This window comes from Aricia agestis, chromosome 18, assembly GCF_905147365.1.
Source record: "Aricia agestis chromosome 18, ilAriAges1.1, whole genome shotgun sequence".
Classification (NCBI taxonomy): Eukaryota; Metazoa; Arthropoda; class Insecta; order Lepidoptera; family Lycaenidae; genus Aricia; species Aricia agestis.
The window spans coordinates 8633086-8650880 of record NC_056423.1 but is presented as its reverse complement, the minus strand read 5'-3'; the positions used below and the strand labels follow the sequence as shown (position 1 = coordinate 8650880).

At 36.7% G+C, this 17795-nt stretch overlaps 1 protein-coding gene across 2 annotated transcripts in view; it reads left to right on the top strand.

Moving 5' to 3' along the window:
• The window catches only part of LOC121735785 (DE-cadherin), a 318616-nt gene that overhangs the window by 261195 nt on the left and 39626 nt on the right, over positions 1–17795 (top strand). The window contains exons 12-15 of one of the 2 annotated variants that reach the window (XM_042126736.1): positions 5955–6108; positions 8310–8497; positions 10975–11016; positions 13677–13721. In XM_042126736.1, the coding sequence (XP_041982670.1) occupies positions 5955–6108; positions 8310–8497; positions 10975–11016; positions 13677–13721 (429 nt within the window). The remainder of the gene's footprint in view (positions 1–5954; positions 6109–8309; positions 8498–10974; positions 11017–13676; positions 13722–17795) is intronic. The other variant, XM_042126737.1, reaches the window with a different exon arrangement.

Here is a 17795-nt window from a genome sequence, read left to right as displayed (position 1 = left end):
GGCGCTTTATTTTTTTACTTCATTATTATAACAGAACTAATCATACCTACTTTATTATATATTATTGTTTTTATTCATAACTAGCTGTTGCCCGCGACTTCGTCCGCGTGGACTTTAGTTTATAGCGCGCGGTGTCAACAAAATTTGTGTCAAATTTAAAAACTTTTTAAAACCCTGGTAAGTGGTACCCCTCTTAGGGCCGCGCAGCGCGCTACACCGGAATGGCAGCGCTGAAAGTGCTTGCCTCGCCGCTGCCATTCCGGTGTAGCGCGGTCCTTAAGAGGATACAACAGCGGCTAGAGAAATGAAAAAAAAGTACGTGTAATATCTATAGCTACTGTCTCCCTTACCTCAAGCCTATACCGCAGAACGCGATAGAGACAACTGCAGAAAATCCAGAAAATCAACGATTCGTTGTCCCCTGATTCCTTCTCCAAAACTTAACCGATTTAAGTACTTTTTTCATTAAAGATTAAAAAAAGGCTTGAGCTGTGTTCCTATGTTTTGCTTTTTTTGTATAATCTAGCCAAATCTGTTTTCTGGACGTTTGAACACAGTGGAAAATCTGGCCATTTTTTTGGGTTTTTGAACGTTCATATCTTATTTAATAATTAAATTATGAAAAAAAAAATAAAACATAGGGACATTGTATTAGTGGCCGTAGATATTCAGGAAAAAAAATATAACTCTACTAGCATTATCCAGGGAGGAAACAGGGGACAACGTTTGTATGGAAAAAAGGGCGGTGTGGAATCCTCTTAATTAATCAAAATACCCAAAAACAGCTGTGCAGTGTGCACATAATCTGTACTAATATTATGAATGCGAAAGTATCTCTGTCTGTCAGTCTCGCTTTCACGCCAAACGCCAAAACTACCGAACCGATTGTAATGAAATTTTGTATACTGATAGTCTAAAGCCTGAGAAAGGACATAGGCTACTTTTTTACTGGAAAAAAGGGTTGTAAGGGTCGTAAATTTGTTCAAAAAATTCATAATAGATGGCGCCGTGCGTCTTCTACATCGCGCTGACGCTTGCTCAAAAGTCTTTCTATAAGAGGTGGTATCATCTTACATTTAAGTCTCGATTTTTTTCGATTGTTATATCTATTCTACGGTATTAAATAACTCAGTACTTTATCTGTGCAGGCAGTGACGTAACCTTAATACCAAATTTCACCAACGACTGTTAAAGTTAATGCTCGAATTAGTATCACGTTAGCTGTTTCGTTTTTCATATGAATGAAAGAGAAGACAGGATATTTTAACAAGCTGTTAACACTAACAGACGTTGGTGAAATTGGGGCTAAACCTATCAATGATAAATAGTTTATGGGTAAAGTTGTGTAATTGGGGGGCTAAATAAGCTTTAAAATTTGGCATAATATATAAAGTTTAACATACAAAAATGAAGTACTTATTGTTTGCACACTGCACAGCTGTATTGATTTAATGGGTACCAGGGTTTTTTTATAAAAGCTTTTGACACCAATTTTGTTGACATCGCGCGCTATAAACTGAAGTCCACGCGGACGAAGTCGCGGGCAACAGCTAGTACATAATATTATTAAGTATGGATTTAGCTGATTCGTCTAAAGTAAAATTGTAATAAATATGCTGACTAAAGATAGTGATGAGCAAAATCGGTTTTGGTCTTGCTTTTTTGCAGCACCGAGACCAAGACTGCAAGACCAAGACCAACTTTGCTCATGGTCTTGCAGTCTTCGTTGTTAGTCTTACAATCTTTGTCTTGGTCTTGAAGTCTTGTTTTTGGTCTTGCAAAAAAGCAAAACTTAGAAAAATTTTGCTCCAAGTAAAGACGGTCGTGTCTTAGGTGAGTGCTTAGTATATCCCAAGTTGTATAAGTACGAGTTTTTTTTTTTTATTAAATAAGGGGGCAAACGAGCAAACGGGTCACCTGATGGAAAGCAACTTCCGTCGCCCATGTACACTCGCAGCATCAGAAGAGCTGCAGGTGCGTTGCTGGCCTTTTAAGAGGGAATGCGATAATAGGGGAGGGTAGGGAAGAGAAAAGGGTAGGGGATTGGGCTTCCGGTAAACTCACTCACTCGGCGAAACACGGCGCAAACGCTGTTTCACGCCGGTTTTCTGAGCCCGTGGTATTTCTCCGGTCGATCCGGCCCATTCGTGTCGAAGCATGGCTCTCCCACGTCAAAGAATTGCTGTTCAGTTCATATTTAGTGACGATTCATATTACGAGGCAATAACCCTCACCTTCACTGTCAGTCTGACGAGGGTATATCTCCGAATCTTACCAGTTCATCTCACAAGATGATGTCCAATATATTGGATTTTTCTCAAACAGTGCGTTATGAGTATGTGACATCATATCGATGAAAGGCGTAAGGATCACGCTAATATGTGCTAATATTGTAAAGACGATAGTCTGTGTGTTTGTTAGTACTTCACGCTACAGCTAGTGAACGGATGTAGTTAGGGTGACAAAATGATAATTTGGACTCTTGATTAAAAAGTAGGTAGTGTTTTGTGAATAGATATTAATAAACAGGTTAATCCCAGAAGATAATGTTACCCATTTAAGTAATATACTACTTAGCGTCAATTTATACTAGCGCAGAGTCGAAAACTGAACACAGAAAATTCAACTTTAACTCCAGAGCGTAACGTATACATTTCTTAATCTGTGAAGCCAATCAGCGTTGGTTGGGCGCATCGACGCGAATTCGCGCGGATGCGCGCGCCTTTTTTGAATTCCCAGAAGTAATAAAGTGCGAACGCATTGGAGATAAGGTAACGCGAGGTTGAATTTGTTATATTCAGTTTTAATAATTCGCTTCGATGCGCTTCGACTCTGCGCTAGTATAAATTGACCCATAGATGTCTTAAATTGTCTTTTGAGTAAAATGTAGTATCTAAGAGTATTTAAAATATGGTATTTTACCTCACCAGACGAATGATGTTTTTGTGTAAAAAAGAATGTAATTAATAGTTATTTATTTTAATTGAAATAATATATTGAGAATCTAAGGTACCTAGGCGTAGGCTGTAGACAATGTATTTTACAAAAATTCTTATGCTTTGAGCAATAAATTATATTTTCTGCAAAGCTTTTTATTGCCAAAAAACACCTCTAAAAGACCTCTAAAAGATTACATACATAGAATGTATGACTTGAAAAAGGTCTAGAAGCTACATATTATATTGTAATTGTTTGAAGCAATAAATTTCTAGACCCTCTTAGGTTCTTCACCCGTAAAAGTCTAGTCGTTTGCATAAAAATAATATTTCGAGTGAATATTCCGTAAAGGTCGGAGCAGAGGGCGCTGCTAGCTCATACAGTAAACTATCCACTAAAATCCGACATGTTGCACACGTCATGAATCGTCAGAATATTGACAGAAACGTTGTCCAACGTCGAACAAAACCTTTTGTTTACTGTATGTGCTGATGCTGCTCTCTAGCGTGAAAACATTGCAGTAATATTATATCATATTGTTAAGTTATCGGAAGGCTGATTCGTCTTCGTCTAATTTCTGCAAAACAATGTTACCTTACCCATATTCATAAAGCCTTAAAGCCTAATTTATTAACAATCTTTGTTTTGATTTGGAATGGAGTCACGATCTTCGAGGAAATGTTTTTAGGCCGTTCAGATTAAAAATATGACCGATAAAAATATCAGCTTCAAAGTCGAAAATTATATTAAGGTTTATCGGCTTTTGGATTATTTATATTATATCCCACAACCTGAGCACTTTTGTGGTACAGTTTATGGAAAAACTATCACGCCTATTGATGTGTGCATACCTAGTATTTTTTTATTTATAAGTACGTATCATCGGTCACTATTAAAATATTATACCTCCATGTGTCTGCGAATATTTTGTGGTGTGTAATGTGTATATTGTGTCCCTGATTTAGAGTTTACTGTGAAAGTAGCAATGCTGAAAGAGCAATTTTTGTTACTGCACTTTCTATTCCTTTTACTCTCATAACCCAGTGGGACGGACGACCGACACGACCGGCGAGAGATTAGGCGCAGGACCGACTTTTTACCTGCACATCCGACGCATGTATCATCTTACTTGTCAGAAAATCAGGTTATCAGCCTGCGTTGACCTAGCCAAACTTGGAAGGAACATGTTTCCAACGCGGGAATGGAACCCACGACCTCCGACTTCTGAGTAAAGAGCCACGCTCTTAACCACTGGACCACGGAGGCGTATAGTAAAATGCTATTATAATAAATTATAGCATAGTCTAAAAGCAATTTTAACCAATGGTGGTTTACCTCAACATTACCGAAATGTAAACAAAACTCAATGTAATGTTCGATACGTATCTTTTATTCACGGTCTCGTACAACATTCAAGCGGCCCCTAGTTTACTGAATATTTAAGATGATCTTACCGTAAGATTTACTTTGATTTAACGGTGGTTTTTAGATAAATCTTTTACCGGGGCCCCAGGAGTGGCTACTTGTCAATCCTTCATGCTAATTTACCTGTCCCTTTAGGTAAAAAGGAGTGGAAAGGATCGTGTCATTTACATTACCTCACTCCGAGAATACTGTGTGATGGGAAGTTCCCGAAGGAATGTACACTCGAGGAAATTGTATCCTAATCAGTTAACAGACCTACGTCGTTTGGTCGGCTTATGTAAATTCAATGTTAGCTGCACTGACCTCCATTTTACAAGTACGCTGGACTTATGATACCCTTTGAAATGACAGCTATTTTTTGTGCCTATTTGAAGCGGAATCAGCGCCCCCAATGCGGGGGAAGAGAACTAAATCTGACGTAAAAATGACGTTAGAAAGTCGCCATATTGGCGCTGATAGCAGTAGTGGGAGTACTTGGAACTAATACTAGTTTCTGCAACAAATAGCGATTAAGCGGCCATTTACAAGTTACGTCAGATTTAGTTCTCTTCCCCCGCATTTCCCCATTCACGTTTCCCCATTTTTCGTCAAAAGGGATACAAAGTTTTTGGCTCACGTATTAATATATAGATTAAAGATTGGTAGTCGAAAAAAGTATTGATTTCCTGCACATAAGTTTTCATGCGTATGTCAAACATACTATCTATCTCTCCATTCTCTCTATATATCGTTTTAAATACTCCAAACTTGTGTTTGTGGAATGTAGATAACTGTGAGATAAGCCATGTATCGCAAATAATATTTTTAGCTGAAAAGGGCGGTCGAGGCTCGATATCTAAAGCCAGGCCGGCTGCATAAAGATTTTCCTTTGTGAGGAGACAATTGGTCGGATTAACGAGCGCCCGGCTATCTTAAATTGTTCAACTTTGACAAGTCGGCCATTTTGAGTTCAAAATTGCGGAGTATTCGCGTCGATGTTTCGGTGCAACCTAGTTAACTATGTAATATGCTGGTACATTGTGTGGTTAGTAGATATAATATTGTAACTCATCTTATATATAAAATTCTCGTGTCACAATGTTAGGCTGCGTACTCCTCCGAAACGGCTTTACTGATTTTAACCAAATTTTTCAACTGCGTTGGAAACATATTATTTCTAAGTTTGGTTAGGACAATGCAGGCTGATCACCTGATTGTCTGACAAGTAAGATGATCCATGCGTCGGATGGGCATGTAAAAAGTCGGTCTTGCGCCTGATCTCTCGCCAGTCGTGTCGGTCGTCCGTCCCACTGGGTTATGAGAGTGAAGGAATAGAGAGTGCTCTTTTGTACTGCGCACACACTTGAGCACTGTAAAATTACTCCTGCGTACCTGGCCTGGTTTCAATAAAACTGGCCACCGTCATCGAAATCGGTGTGGGGAGTATTATTATTATTATAAACTATGTATAAACTAGTCGTAAATAAGTCACATTTGAGTTGGTAGCATTATAATTTAGGTACGATCCAATATATTCTAAGATAACACATACGCGTTGTATAACAAGTTTTTCTGTGTAATAGAGTAGATTTCATCATCATATCCTCTTTCAGACCCAGCCAGTGATCTGGTATGAAAACGAGCAACCGGGGAAGGTGGTGGAACTGACGGCCAAGGACTATGACTCGGCAGAAAACGGGCCACCATTCACATTCGCGCTCAACGAGTCAGCAAGCTTCGATATACGTTCTAAATTCCATATACAAGGTAAATAGTTACAGACATTTACTATTAAACTCTACATTAAATTAAAGTTGGGTGATCATTAAATGTCTCTAGCGCCCGTAATATCCCTATATAATATGGATAAACTGCGTAAACACGTAAAATTAAGAAAATGAGATATTTTGTTCTAAACATTAGATTTTTTTTCTTCAATTTCGTAAATAGCTAGAAACATTTACTATTAAACTCTACATTAAATTAAAGTTGGGTGATCATTAAATGTCTCTAGCGCCCGTAATATCCCTATACAATATGGATAAACTGCGTAAATACTGCGAAAAGAAGATATTATGTTCTAAACTTTTGAATTTTTCTTCATTTCCGTTTTTACGGGGTTTGCATTTTACAGGAGTCTGTGTTTTGGTTCTAAAGTTTGCATAACAAGTAGAAATTCGTTCTGAAGTAGAAGAGACAAGATAAGTAGTCGATTCACGACTTATACCTACCTTTTTTATAACCGAACTTTTTACGCACACACATTTTCAGTTTGTTGCGAGCGTTATTGACCGTACAAAATATAATGTATTCATCTATTTCTTCTCCTTCTTAAAAACCAATTTAGATTCAATAACTACCTTTACATGTACACAAAGCAAACTTTGAAGATTGAAACGTGAATGTTTCAGTAGAATTAAAGCCACATTTTTCTAAAACATTTGTACATTTGTGCTACATAATAAATCCATAGATTCTCATGTTTCCTTGATACGCGACGTTTACACGTTTGGAAGCTTCTGAGATATTGTATCCTCCAGAGTTTTGGAGCTCACAGAAAAGTGGATTGTATTTTAGACTCATTCAGAGTTATTATGCCTCGTAGGTCCCTAAAAATGAGCCTTGCGCCACCCGAATAGAGACTAGAGCAACCGAACCGAACCGTATTAGGATTTTTAACATTTGACGCAGAAAATTCCTCTCCAATAATGCAATTATACGCGTTGAGTGTTCTCTATCTTATATCTTTAAACAAGCAATTCTTGTATATATATATATATATATATATATATATATATATACAAGAATTGCTATATAATATAAGTCAAATAGCTAGTTTTATATTAACCGCGAAACTTCATACTCTTGCAAATTGCTTTTTCGGATTATTTTGGTATTGTTTCAAAATGTTTTTATTTAATTTATATTGACGGGCGGTTGATTAATAAAAATTAAATAAAGTTGGATAAATATATTGCCTACTCTTGGTGCGCAATACGCCTTTTTCATTCAACAAGTGAAAAAGCCGATATAAAAAAAACGAATCCGAATAGAATAAAAGCCGGATGTCAACAATTTTAGTTGTTTCTTTATGAGACCTCTCCAAGCTGACCTGTGGCTCTGATGGACCAATACGGAAGCGATTCATGGAAAATTATAGATAAATATTTGTGGCGGTGCCCACAATTCGCCTAACATTCCTGCATCGCGCTATCGAAGTTTTCTGAGCGCGTCGGTATATATACGACAGCTGAGATGTATCACGTGGGCTTCGGCCTGACCGGGCATAACACCTCGCTCGGTCGGAAGATCTTCCTTTGGCCACCTTTGCACATATTCCACATATTAATTCATCTAGAATTTTCCATGATTTTCGTCGTCGATCGTGTCGTTGATCGCTTAACAATCATGGTTATCAATGGCCCAACATAGGTTCATAAATATTTTGCTTAAAGGTCTGATTATATCTATATTTATTATTTACAGGCAGATTTTTATCATCCTATTGTATGACAGAAACCTGTATGTAGACTGTAGTGGTATAAACGTGTCTTGTCGCTGTCGTTTTATACGATTTATCGCTTAGGGGATCTAAGAGGGGAATCGCACTTGTGCCCAGTGTTACATCCTTTTGTGTTTAGTGTGCTTATAAAGCGCTAAAAATTGCATAATCATATTATATTATAGAGATAAAACTAGCTGTTTGTGAGTAGATAGATATATGCATTATGAAATATGCAGCCTCCACGTTAGCCAATGGACAGTGATGAAAAACGTGTAGTACTTACGTGGCATATTCGTCTAAAATTGCCCATGATCAACGACGATTGTGCATGGTGACAATCATTGTTAATTATTAAATGAGGCTGCTCTGCCGCCATCCTAGGACGCTGCCGCCTATAGACCATGGCCTATACTGCCTATACATAAATCCAGAGCTGTATCTAAATCTCTTTTTTCCTTCCCAGGCAACACTCTCTCCACCCTGGTCTCGTTCGACCGGGAGGTGCGCAAAGAGTACCATATCCCGGTAGCCATCACCGACTCCGGCACCCCCCGGCTGACCGGCGTCTCCATCCTCCACGTGGTGATCGGAGACAGGAACGACAACCCCATGGGACCCGGTCATAGTGATATCTTCGTGTATAATTATAAGGTATGTTTTTTTAGAGCCTATCCTGTCCCACTACTGGGCAAAGGCCACTGATGTTTTGATTGCCAAAAAAAAATAAAGAGGTTGTACGTTCGGCTGTGGATTTAATTCGTAAGGCCGGCCATAGACGGACCACGGATGTGGTTCCCGCGGCAATCTGTCGTTTCCATACTAAATTCACATCCGCAATGCATTGACCGCTCGAGCAATTCTCGAGCGGTAGGTGCAAATTCCAACGCGACCACTGTAGAGCTTTTTTTATGAAATAAGGGGGCAAACGAGCAAACGGGTCACCTGATGGAAAGCAACTGCCATCTGCCATGGACACTCGCAGCATCAGAAGAGCTGCAGGTGCGTTGTTGGCCTTTTAAGAGGGAATAGGGTAGGGTAACAGGGGAGGGTAGGGATGGGAAAGGAAGGGAATAGGGGAGGGTAGGGAAGGGAATAGGGTAGGATATTGGGCCTCCGGTAAACTCACTCACTCGGCGAAACACAGCGCTAGCGCTGTTTCACGCAGGTTTTCTGTGAGAACGTGGTATTTCTCCGGTCGAGCCGGCCCACTCGTGCTGAAGCATGGCTCTCCCACGTATACGAGTTCTACTAGTACGAGTCTAGAGTAACTTGCGGTCCGTCTATGGCCAGTCTAAATCGCGGACTTTTTACAAAGAGTAAAGGTGACATTGTATAGGCGACACTAGGCTGCAGCCATACTGCAGAGAGCGACGAAATGACAGTTCCTGTTTCATAGCACTGTTGTGTCGCCTGATGCAGTCTCAGACAGTTAAGTTACGCTAAAGCCGGGTCCAGACGAGTGTAACGTGTAATGTAAGACTACGTGTAATTTAGCGTCAACAGTGTGGATGGCACACGTACTCAAAGCGAATTGTCCAGACGAGCCATTATGCTCGCGCGAAAACCGACAGCCGATGGATAAACCCCGAGCGTTACATGTAATGCTCGTAGTGCCGTCCACACGTAGAATTCGTGTTACATTACACGGTGAATTACATTACACTGCTAAGTGTTTTTCACATATATAATTGAATAGTCGATAACACAGATTGAACCTATGTCATGCGTAACCTGAAGATAAATAATCTGCTGTTAATTATTTCTTACTTGTATCTAAACACACTAGGCCGAAGTTACACGGCGTAAATTCCGCATGATGACGTCAACGTATACAAAATACGGAAGGAACGCGACGGCATAGTGTCTCATCGGTAATTTGAAATACGTTGCGGGCGTAATCATGCGGAATTTACGCCGCGTAACTTCGGCCTAGTGTGTTTAGACACGACATTTAGAGTTAGTTTTGACTACAGAAATAATCTACTAATATTATGTAGCAGGCTCTATAAAGATCTTACAACTTAAAGAATTTATAAGTAAAAACTCTCAAAAAACAACCCGGTCAGGGTTTTCCAAACTTTCTCAATGCCAACAGGTAAAACATCTGACACTTCATTTCTTGGACCCCTCGTAAGCATAATGCGAGTGTTTTAAAAATGTAATCTCTAAACCCCTGGACCCGCATACAAATGGCCATGTTTTCTTTATTTACCTTCATAATAAGGTAATCTGGAAATTGTCAGTTGGTTCCTATAAAAACAGTGCAAGTGAGACAAAATATTTTAAGACTAGAATGAGATCGAACATTTTTAATGAGAATTCTTAGAGACGTATGGGTTTAAGAAATTTTAATAAATAGTAATTATGGTTTAGTGGTTTAAGCAAAGTTAAGGGTAAAGAAGAAACAAAGATACTGACTTACAATTTAGAATGCGAAAGTTAAGCTATCATTCTGAGAGTTTGTATAAGTTTTATGATATTATAATTACTTAATTAAATGGAAACAAACTTCTAAATGTTAATTACTAAATCCTAAGTATATTTTCTCTTTAAACATCAGGTTTAAATGGCAAGTTACCAGCTCAAACAGATAATAAGGCTTCAAAACCTCATAAACTCGACTCTTTTAACACCTCTATATCAGGTTGTTTTAAAATCAGCTCAAAGCTTTAAGCAACAGGTGGCTCCAGGGTTCGGCCTTAAGATATAGGTCGCTGCATAAGTCAATTTCACTGGACAGGTTAACCGACTTACAAAAAGAGGATGTTATCAATTTAACAAGTTCTGTTATTTTTATAATAAATTATGTCATTCAGTAGTTTCAGTGTAAAAATCCAACCATCGTCTCAAGATTTCATTTTATTTCCGAATAGAATATTTTCTGTGGCTTTTAATTTTCTAACTTTTAATTGAGATATTCCAAAGTACCTACTTTTAATTATTGGCGTTTTAAATATAGTACTGAACAAGTAAGATGCATAAAGGGGTCATGAAAAGTTTGAAAAACACTGCTCTTATTTTACATACTTAATATAAATTTGATATTACATTTTAAAAATAGGCATAATATTATTATTATTTATTACGAAACCAACGTTAATATCTTATAACATTTTCTTGGAATGCAGACGGAAAGGGACTACAATTCTATATACAGCTCCAAATATTTTGTAAGTATTATGTGCATATAATAAACACACCGGCAAAATTAGAGGAACATTACAAAATTTTCAATTTTTTTTTTATTGTTCACTGATTTTTATATATTTATTTATTTATTTACTAATTGATTATTAAAAAATAAATTTTATGTAAATTTAGGGCATAAAAACGTGAAAAATAGAAAAAAATCAGCAAAAATCAAAAAATTAAGAAAATCTTTGAAATTTCAGTAGTAAGTTTTTAAGATAAATTCTCCATTTTTATTAAAGAAATTCCATGTTAAAAGCGTGTAATGCCTTCTATGGATCTCAAGAGGGCCTGGATACGCCATTCCATGCTTGCATTTTAATTGTCAATCATTTCCTGTGGGATATTCTCCTACTCCTCCAGTAGCGCCAACTCGAGCTTCTGGACACATTTTGGAGCTGGAGTTTTAACTCGTACCGTTCACCCATTGATGTGCCACGCGTCTTCAATCGGATCCACATCCGTAGACCACGCTGGCCTCTCCACCTGGGCTATGCCAGCATCGTTTAGGTAATAATGCCCGATTTTCTTACTCTATGGACGCACATAAAATTGAAATTACTACCTAAAACTGTGTAAAAGGCACACCATGCAGTTCCAGGATGTCGGTACTATAGCCCTGTACTGTCAAAGTACCATCATCTATAATCATCAGCTCCATGCGGGCTCCAAATCATATGCAACTCCAAACCATTACGAAGCCTGCATCATAGGCCACTGTTTCCGGTAAGTTTGATGGCCTGTAGCGTTCCTTATGATTTATCCACATTCTTTATCGCCTGTCAATACAATGTACACAGAATTTGCTCCCATCACTGTACAGCTCAAGATTTCACTCACTTGTCTAATTTTGATGTTCACGCGCAAATCTTAGCCTGGCTCTTCGGTGTCCTGTCTCAAGTTTTGGTGCCCTTGCTGGCACTTTTGAGTTTAATTTAACTTCTTTGAGTCTTCTTCTTACTGTACAATCACTTACACGTTCATCTTGGACCTGTTCCGATAGGTTTCGTGTCTGCATAGCAGATTGAGGTCGATTTCTTAAGTTTTGTTTCCTTACAAAATGGTCATCCTGAACCATTATCACCCGATATCTGCCTTGTTCTCGTCTCCGAACGTAAGATCCAGTCTCTCTGAAGCCTTGAAAGTTACGATGAACCACGGAAGCCGACACACCTAAGGCCTGACTGACCGAACGGTAGGTGTGACCTTTCTCTATCGTGGTTACAGCTCTAGCTGTCGCAGATGCTGGGAAATCACTAATTTTGTATCTAAGCAATGTGTTCTTCCAAAAACCAAACAATCAAATGAGCTGAGCATACCTTGCACCCCGCTAAAACGCCATTCTTATCAGGAACACTTACAACGTCAATAATCGAAAAACACTTATTAGGGCATAATTGCTATAAAAACCTGTCAACTTGCCAGTTTTGTTCAATATTTTATTTCTTGAATGAGCTTAGAAGCTATAAAAAAGGCTTTCAGACAGCCCGACCCACTTAAGTTCAAGTTTTGGCCCTTTTTACCTATGTTCCGCTAATTTTGCCAGTGTGGTATTATGCTACTGAAGAAATTGGTTCTCGAGCAAATAGCGGACGTCCGTTATTTGATCGGGTTATGTTTAGAATCACGACTAACTTCAAAGTATGAACATAATGCAGAGAGAGAGTGAGAGAGAATGAAGAGAATGTCTTGATCTGTTGGCTGGGTTTGCCATCTGCCTATGAATCAACATCCCTGATAGTAACCTATATTTATTTAGATATTTGTTACTAAAAGTCTTATATCGAAAACAGAAGTATCGCAAAAGATTTTTGTACAGAATTGGATACGCAAGCATTCTAAAGAGTATTTTACGATGAACCTAGGAGGAATACAAAACAGCTTAGGCTGGGTGCACACTGAAGTCTATGACATTTTGAAAATGTTTTTTTTCAAGGCCAATATAATGTAAATATCTTGAAAAAAAGCTTGCAAAATCTAATTAACCATAATTTAAAATTCTTCCTAATTGTATTTTAGCTTAATTCTTAGAACTGTAAAATTGTAGAATTAATCATATTGCTTTTGTTTAATTGAAACAACTTGAAACAATAGCTTTTATCGTACATGGAGTTTTGTTAAAATGAATAATGACTGTTATTAAATTACTGAATTATTTAAAATTTTCCTTCCAGTTATTCAAGTTATTATTATTAGATTTAAAATAATCATCCTGGTACATTATTCATTTTACTAAATAAATGACAGTCGGTGTTCCCCGCTATTTCTAGTTTATTCCATATTATTGTTATTAAGGCAATGGTTAAATGGACCACAATTTCAATGCTTATTTGACAAAATACACATTTTGTAGTGAGCAACCAAGTTGGCTATTGTAAGATGACAACGCCTATAAAAATACTTCATGCAGTGTGTTCCCAGCCTAAAATAAAGGCTCGCTTGGGCATTTATTTCAAGTTGACATCCCCCGGGTGAGGTCGAAAGGTGATCACAGGCCCTAAGGCCCTGAAACGTGGCCCTAGAAGGGACAATGGATTTTATGATTATACACTTTTAATGGGTCCTTTGATCGTTGTATTAAGGTTTTTGAATTAATACAAGTGTAATTTATTAATTAAAATAATTACTTTAACGCTGCTAGCTGGAAAGGGACTACAACTTGATGTATAGTGGAAAATACTTCATGGTAAGTTTTGTAATAAGTTGACAGTCATCGTATTATTGCCACCTTATGCTAAGTACTCACATACGGTTTTACTCGATCGAGCAATAACGTCGAGCAAAACCCGCGGCTCGGGATTTCGTCCACACATTCAGCATTGCTCGGTAGTTTTATTCTAAATCGATATATTTAATTCCATCGAGCCGGCTCGATGCGAGCCTTCGAGCTGTCAGTTTTGCGGTCCACACAGTAATTATTACTCGATTTGGAGTAAAACTATCGAAATATTAAATATTTTTGTTTGAAAATAGGACTTATAAATTATAATATATACTAAATATAATTATTATTATACAATAATTTCGTGTGTTGTTATTCTTCTTGTTATGTTTTAGTTTTGATTTTTCTTAAGTCTTGCGGTGTTATTTTAGGATATAAAAAATCGAGAAAACTTTCGTAATGTGAATTTTTACGTTTTAAGCTATAAAGGCTGTTCCTCGGTGTAACCAGTCTTTCGCCTTTTCTTTTATAAATACGTTAGTAGTTAGCGTCTAAAAATTCAGCTCCTAAGAATTGAAGGACCCGAAGTCTAAACCCACATCTTTACATTAAAACAATACGTCCTACTTTACAAGCCTGAAAAAAAAATAAGCACAGTGTGACCTGCCCTTTAGCAATAAAGCTGTATTCACAATTGCTACATTATTTACAAAGTTCATTATGTCGAGACAATAAAAGCATTTGCATCGGGGCCATAAGGACGGATAGAACATGAAAATACCGACAATAAGATAGCGAGTTGCCTCTTTACAATACGCCGTAAACAACTTTTACGGCACCCTCGCCTAAATCCGCCCCTGCGCACTGAAACCGCCTCTGAGTGCTGAAAAATGTTTTTAATACTCTAACAAGCCGCACTCACCGGCATTTAATGATTAATTACCTTTAATTTAATGAAGATTTTTGAATGGAGGGAGGCATGCAGGAAGGCAGGGGAGGCCTTTGCACAGGCATGATGACTATTTTTTTTCTTATCGGTAATTGAAAGACACTTAAAAAATAGAAACATCGTTGAAAGAATGACTCTGATAGCTTAAAAATTCACTAAGATATGACAATTCAAATATCTCATAAAAAAGGGCTGCTTGAAACGCTCCATACAAAGTGCTACGAAAGTATGACGTCAGTCTTTCGTAGTTTGTACGCATCGGGAGACAACTTTGTTAGACAGGTATATTAAATATTGCGTTTATGAAAGTGGTTTCATAACAAAAGTTGCTTTTAATTGCATAAGTTATCGAATTGTATACAAATATTAAGAAATTTAATTGAAAAAAAATTCTACTTGAATATCCAACTTTGAAGGCGCATAACAAAAAAATACAAATGCCATGAAGCTGAAATTTTGGGAACACTTATTTTTTACCGTGATTTCTTTATTTTATTAACAATATTCGCTAATCTTTGACCTTGTCATCATCCCTATTACGGCTGTTAATAATAATAATAATTTGAATGGAATCAGTGTGTGGGTACTGGGTAGACGAAATTAAAACATCTTAATTAAACATACACGGGACAGGGGCCGTGCCACGAAACCGTTTTGAGACTCAATCGTACGAGAATGCCGCGTCCTACAAACGAGAAATGACGTTGTTAGAGCAGGACGCGGCATTCTCAGCCGATCGTATGAGTCTCAAAACGGTTTTGTTGTAGGCCTATAACAGAACACAGCCAGAGTTAATAACAACACAAAGAATTAGAAGTAAATTGACATGACATATAAAACAGTAGGTACGTGCTTAAATACATTTCGACGGTGGAAAGGCAAAAGTTACCAAGCGACATATAGCTATTTTTACAGGAGAGCCGTTTAAAGATTCATTTTTTCTTTAAAAAATCGTAGAAAATTATCTTTAGAGATATTTTAAAAAATCCAACGGATTTTTAAAGTATTTTAATGTCTTTATTAATTGGTTTATTAAAAAAGGTATTTCTGTATACTTAGCGTAGAAGTGGCGTTTGGTTACAATTTACCTAAATTTAGAAGCAGGTAAAAGTTACCAACCGACAAAAACATTTTATCTTTCAATCTAGTAAAGATATCTAAATATATATTTTTTTCCAAATGGTTCGAAGCAAAAAGGGTTAAGTAGAGATTTTTTTTATTAATTGAACAAGCAAAGGGGTCTAAATTTCATAATATTCCATTATTATAACAAGCAATGTTTACTATACGACAAATAAAATTCTGTTAGTGTAAGTAATTATTTACCTGCCGCCAAATAAATTGGAGCTAGAACTCAAAAGTTTTTACTTTTTAGACTCAGTGAGGAAATTTGCTCAGTATAGTTATGCTGCAATCGAAAATAACTGAAGTTAAACTGTTGAAGAAAAACCTATCAAGTATACAATATTTGAAATATGCCTTTGAATAAATAATTTTAAAACAAATAATTGAAACAGAGTTCCTCGGTAAAAACAATATTCAGTATTCCAATGAACCGTAACTTACTTACCGACTTCTAAAATGTATGAAGATTGAGTACAGATACCTAATATAGTTTAGGCTTAGTCCAATCGTAAAAATCGGCCAAGTGTGAGTTTGACTCGTGTACAACTCGAAGGGTTCCGTACCATTATAGAGCAAAAATGGGCTAAAATAGGTTTTTTTTGTATGGGATTATTTATCTATTTTATTTTAATTTTATTATTAACCCCTATACAGCGGCTGTCAAATATATATTTTATTGCTATCTGTCGAAACCAATATTGGTCTCACCCGCAGACGGGGGTATTTTTTTTTTTGAATTTGGTTCTAGTTAGATTTCCCAGATTCTAATTGGAATGATGTTAATTTAAATTAACAATCATAAAGTATATTAAATAGTCTTTATTTTCTTCTAACTTTGTGTCTGACTAAATATAAAAATGAATCTAGCAAAGAACTTTAAAAAAAAAGCTAATGTAAAATCTAAACAATTTTATGATTTTTATTTAAATAAAACAAAATTGGATTCTCAAATTGTATTTTATTTACACTTCAGCACATTAGGTATAATATACAAACAAAACTTTACATGCCACCATACATTTTATTTACACAACACATGTTTTAAAATAATCACAAAGGTCAGCCACTTGAATGAACCCTCAAAAGTGGGTGTCACATTTCTACAAACAACTAAATGACTAATGCTTCTATGGACACAGATGTTTTGTTTATAGTAAGTTGAGTATATTATTTACTTAATACAAAAGCATCACAAAGCTACAATAAATATATCTTGAGTAGGGGATAGAAATAAAATAACATAAAAACTTGTGTGAAAATCAGATCTTTATTAAAACATTATTTTTAGCGTGCCTATCAACACTACCAGAAATATTATATATTTTCTAAGATATAGATAGAACATACGTTCAAACAAATCGATAGATTACGACATACACGGAGGTCAATGACTTTATAATGGCCGCCTTTATGTGTCAACAATAGGAAGTGCGATCGTATTTTATTGAAATATAAACTTGTATGATTGAAATACATCCCCCCACTGAATTTATCCAAAACTTAATAAGTTGTTTGTCTTGAATATAACATTTACTTATGTTTTCAATAATACCTTAGTTGTAAAGATGACAATAAAATCACGTTCGCGGTTTGTCAGTTGATAATTTTACCGTCACATACATATTTTTATCGAATTTTAATGAAAATCTGGTATAATGAGTATAAATAATAAATCATTACTAACGCTTCCATAGTTTATTTCACTTGGTTTATAAAAATCAATGCGAACACGCCGAAATTTTTCACCTAAATGTATGACGTTAGTCACTGTAAATAGTCATTTTTCATTGACATTTAACTTTTTTATTTTGTACCAAGCCGAGCGTGGTAAAGACACCACAGATAAGCTCCTTTCTTTTTCTTTTTAATTGCAATGCGGCACTAAGGGGCAAATACCTTGAAGCCATACAATTTGAGCGTGTAATTTGACCCGGTGCCATTCCAGTGACGGGCGGCAGCCGCTGACAGGGGTTTTTCCCATATTCCAGTGAGCGGAATGCCGCACTATAGGGGATTATAAAAGT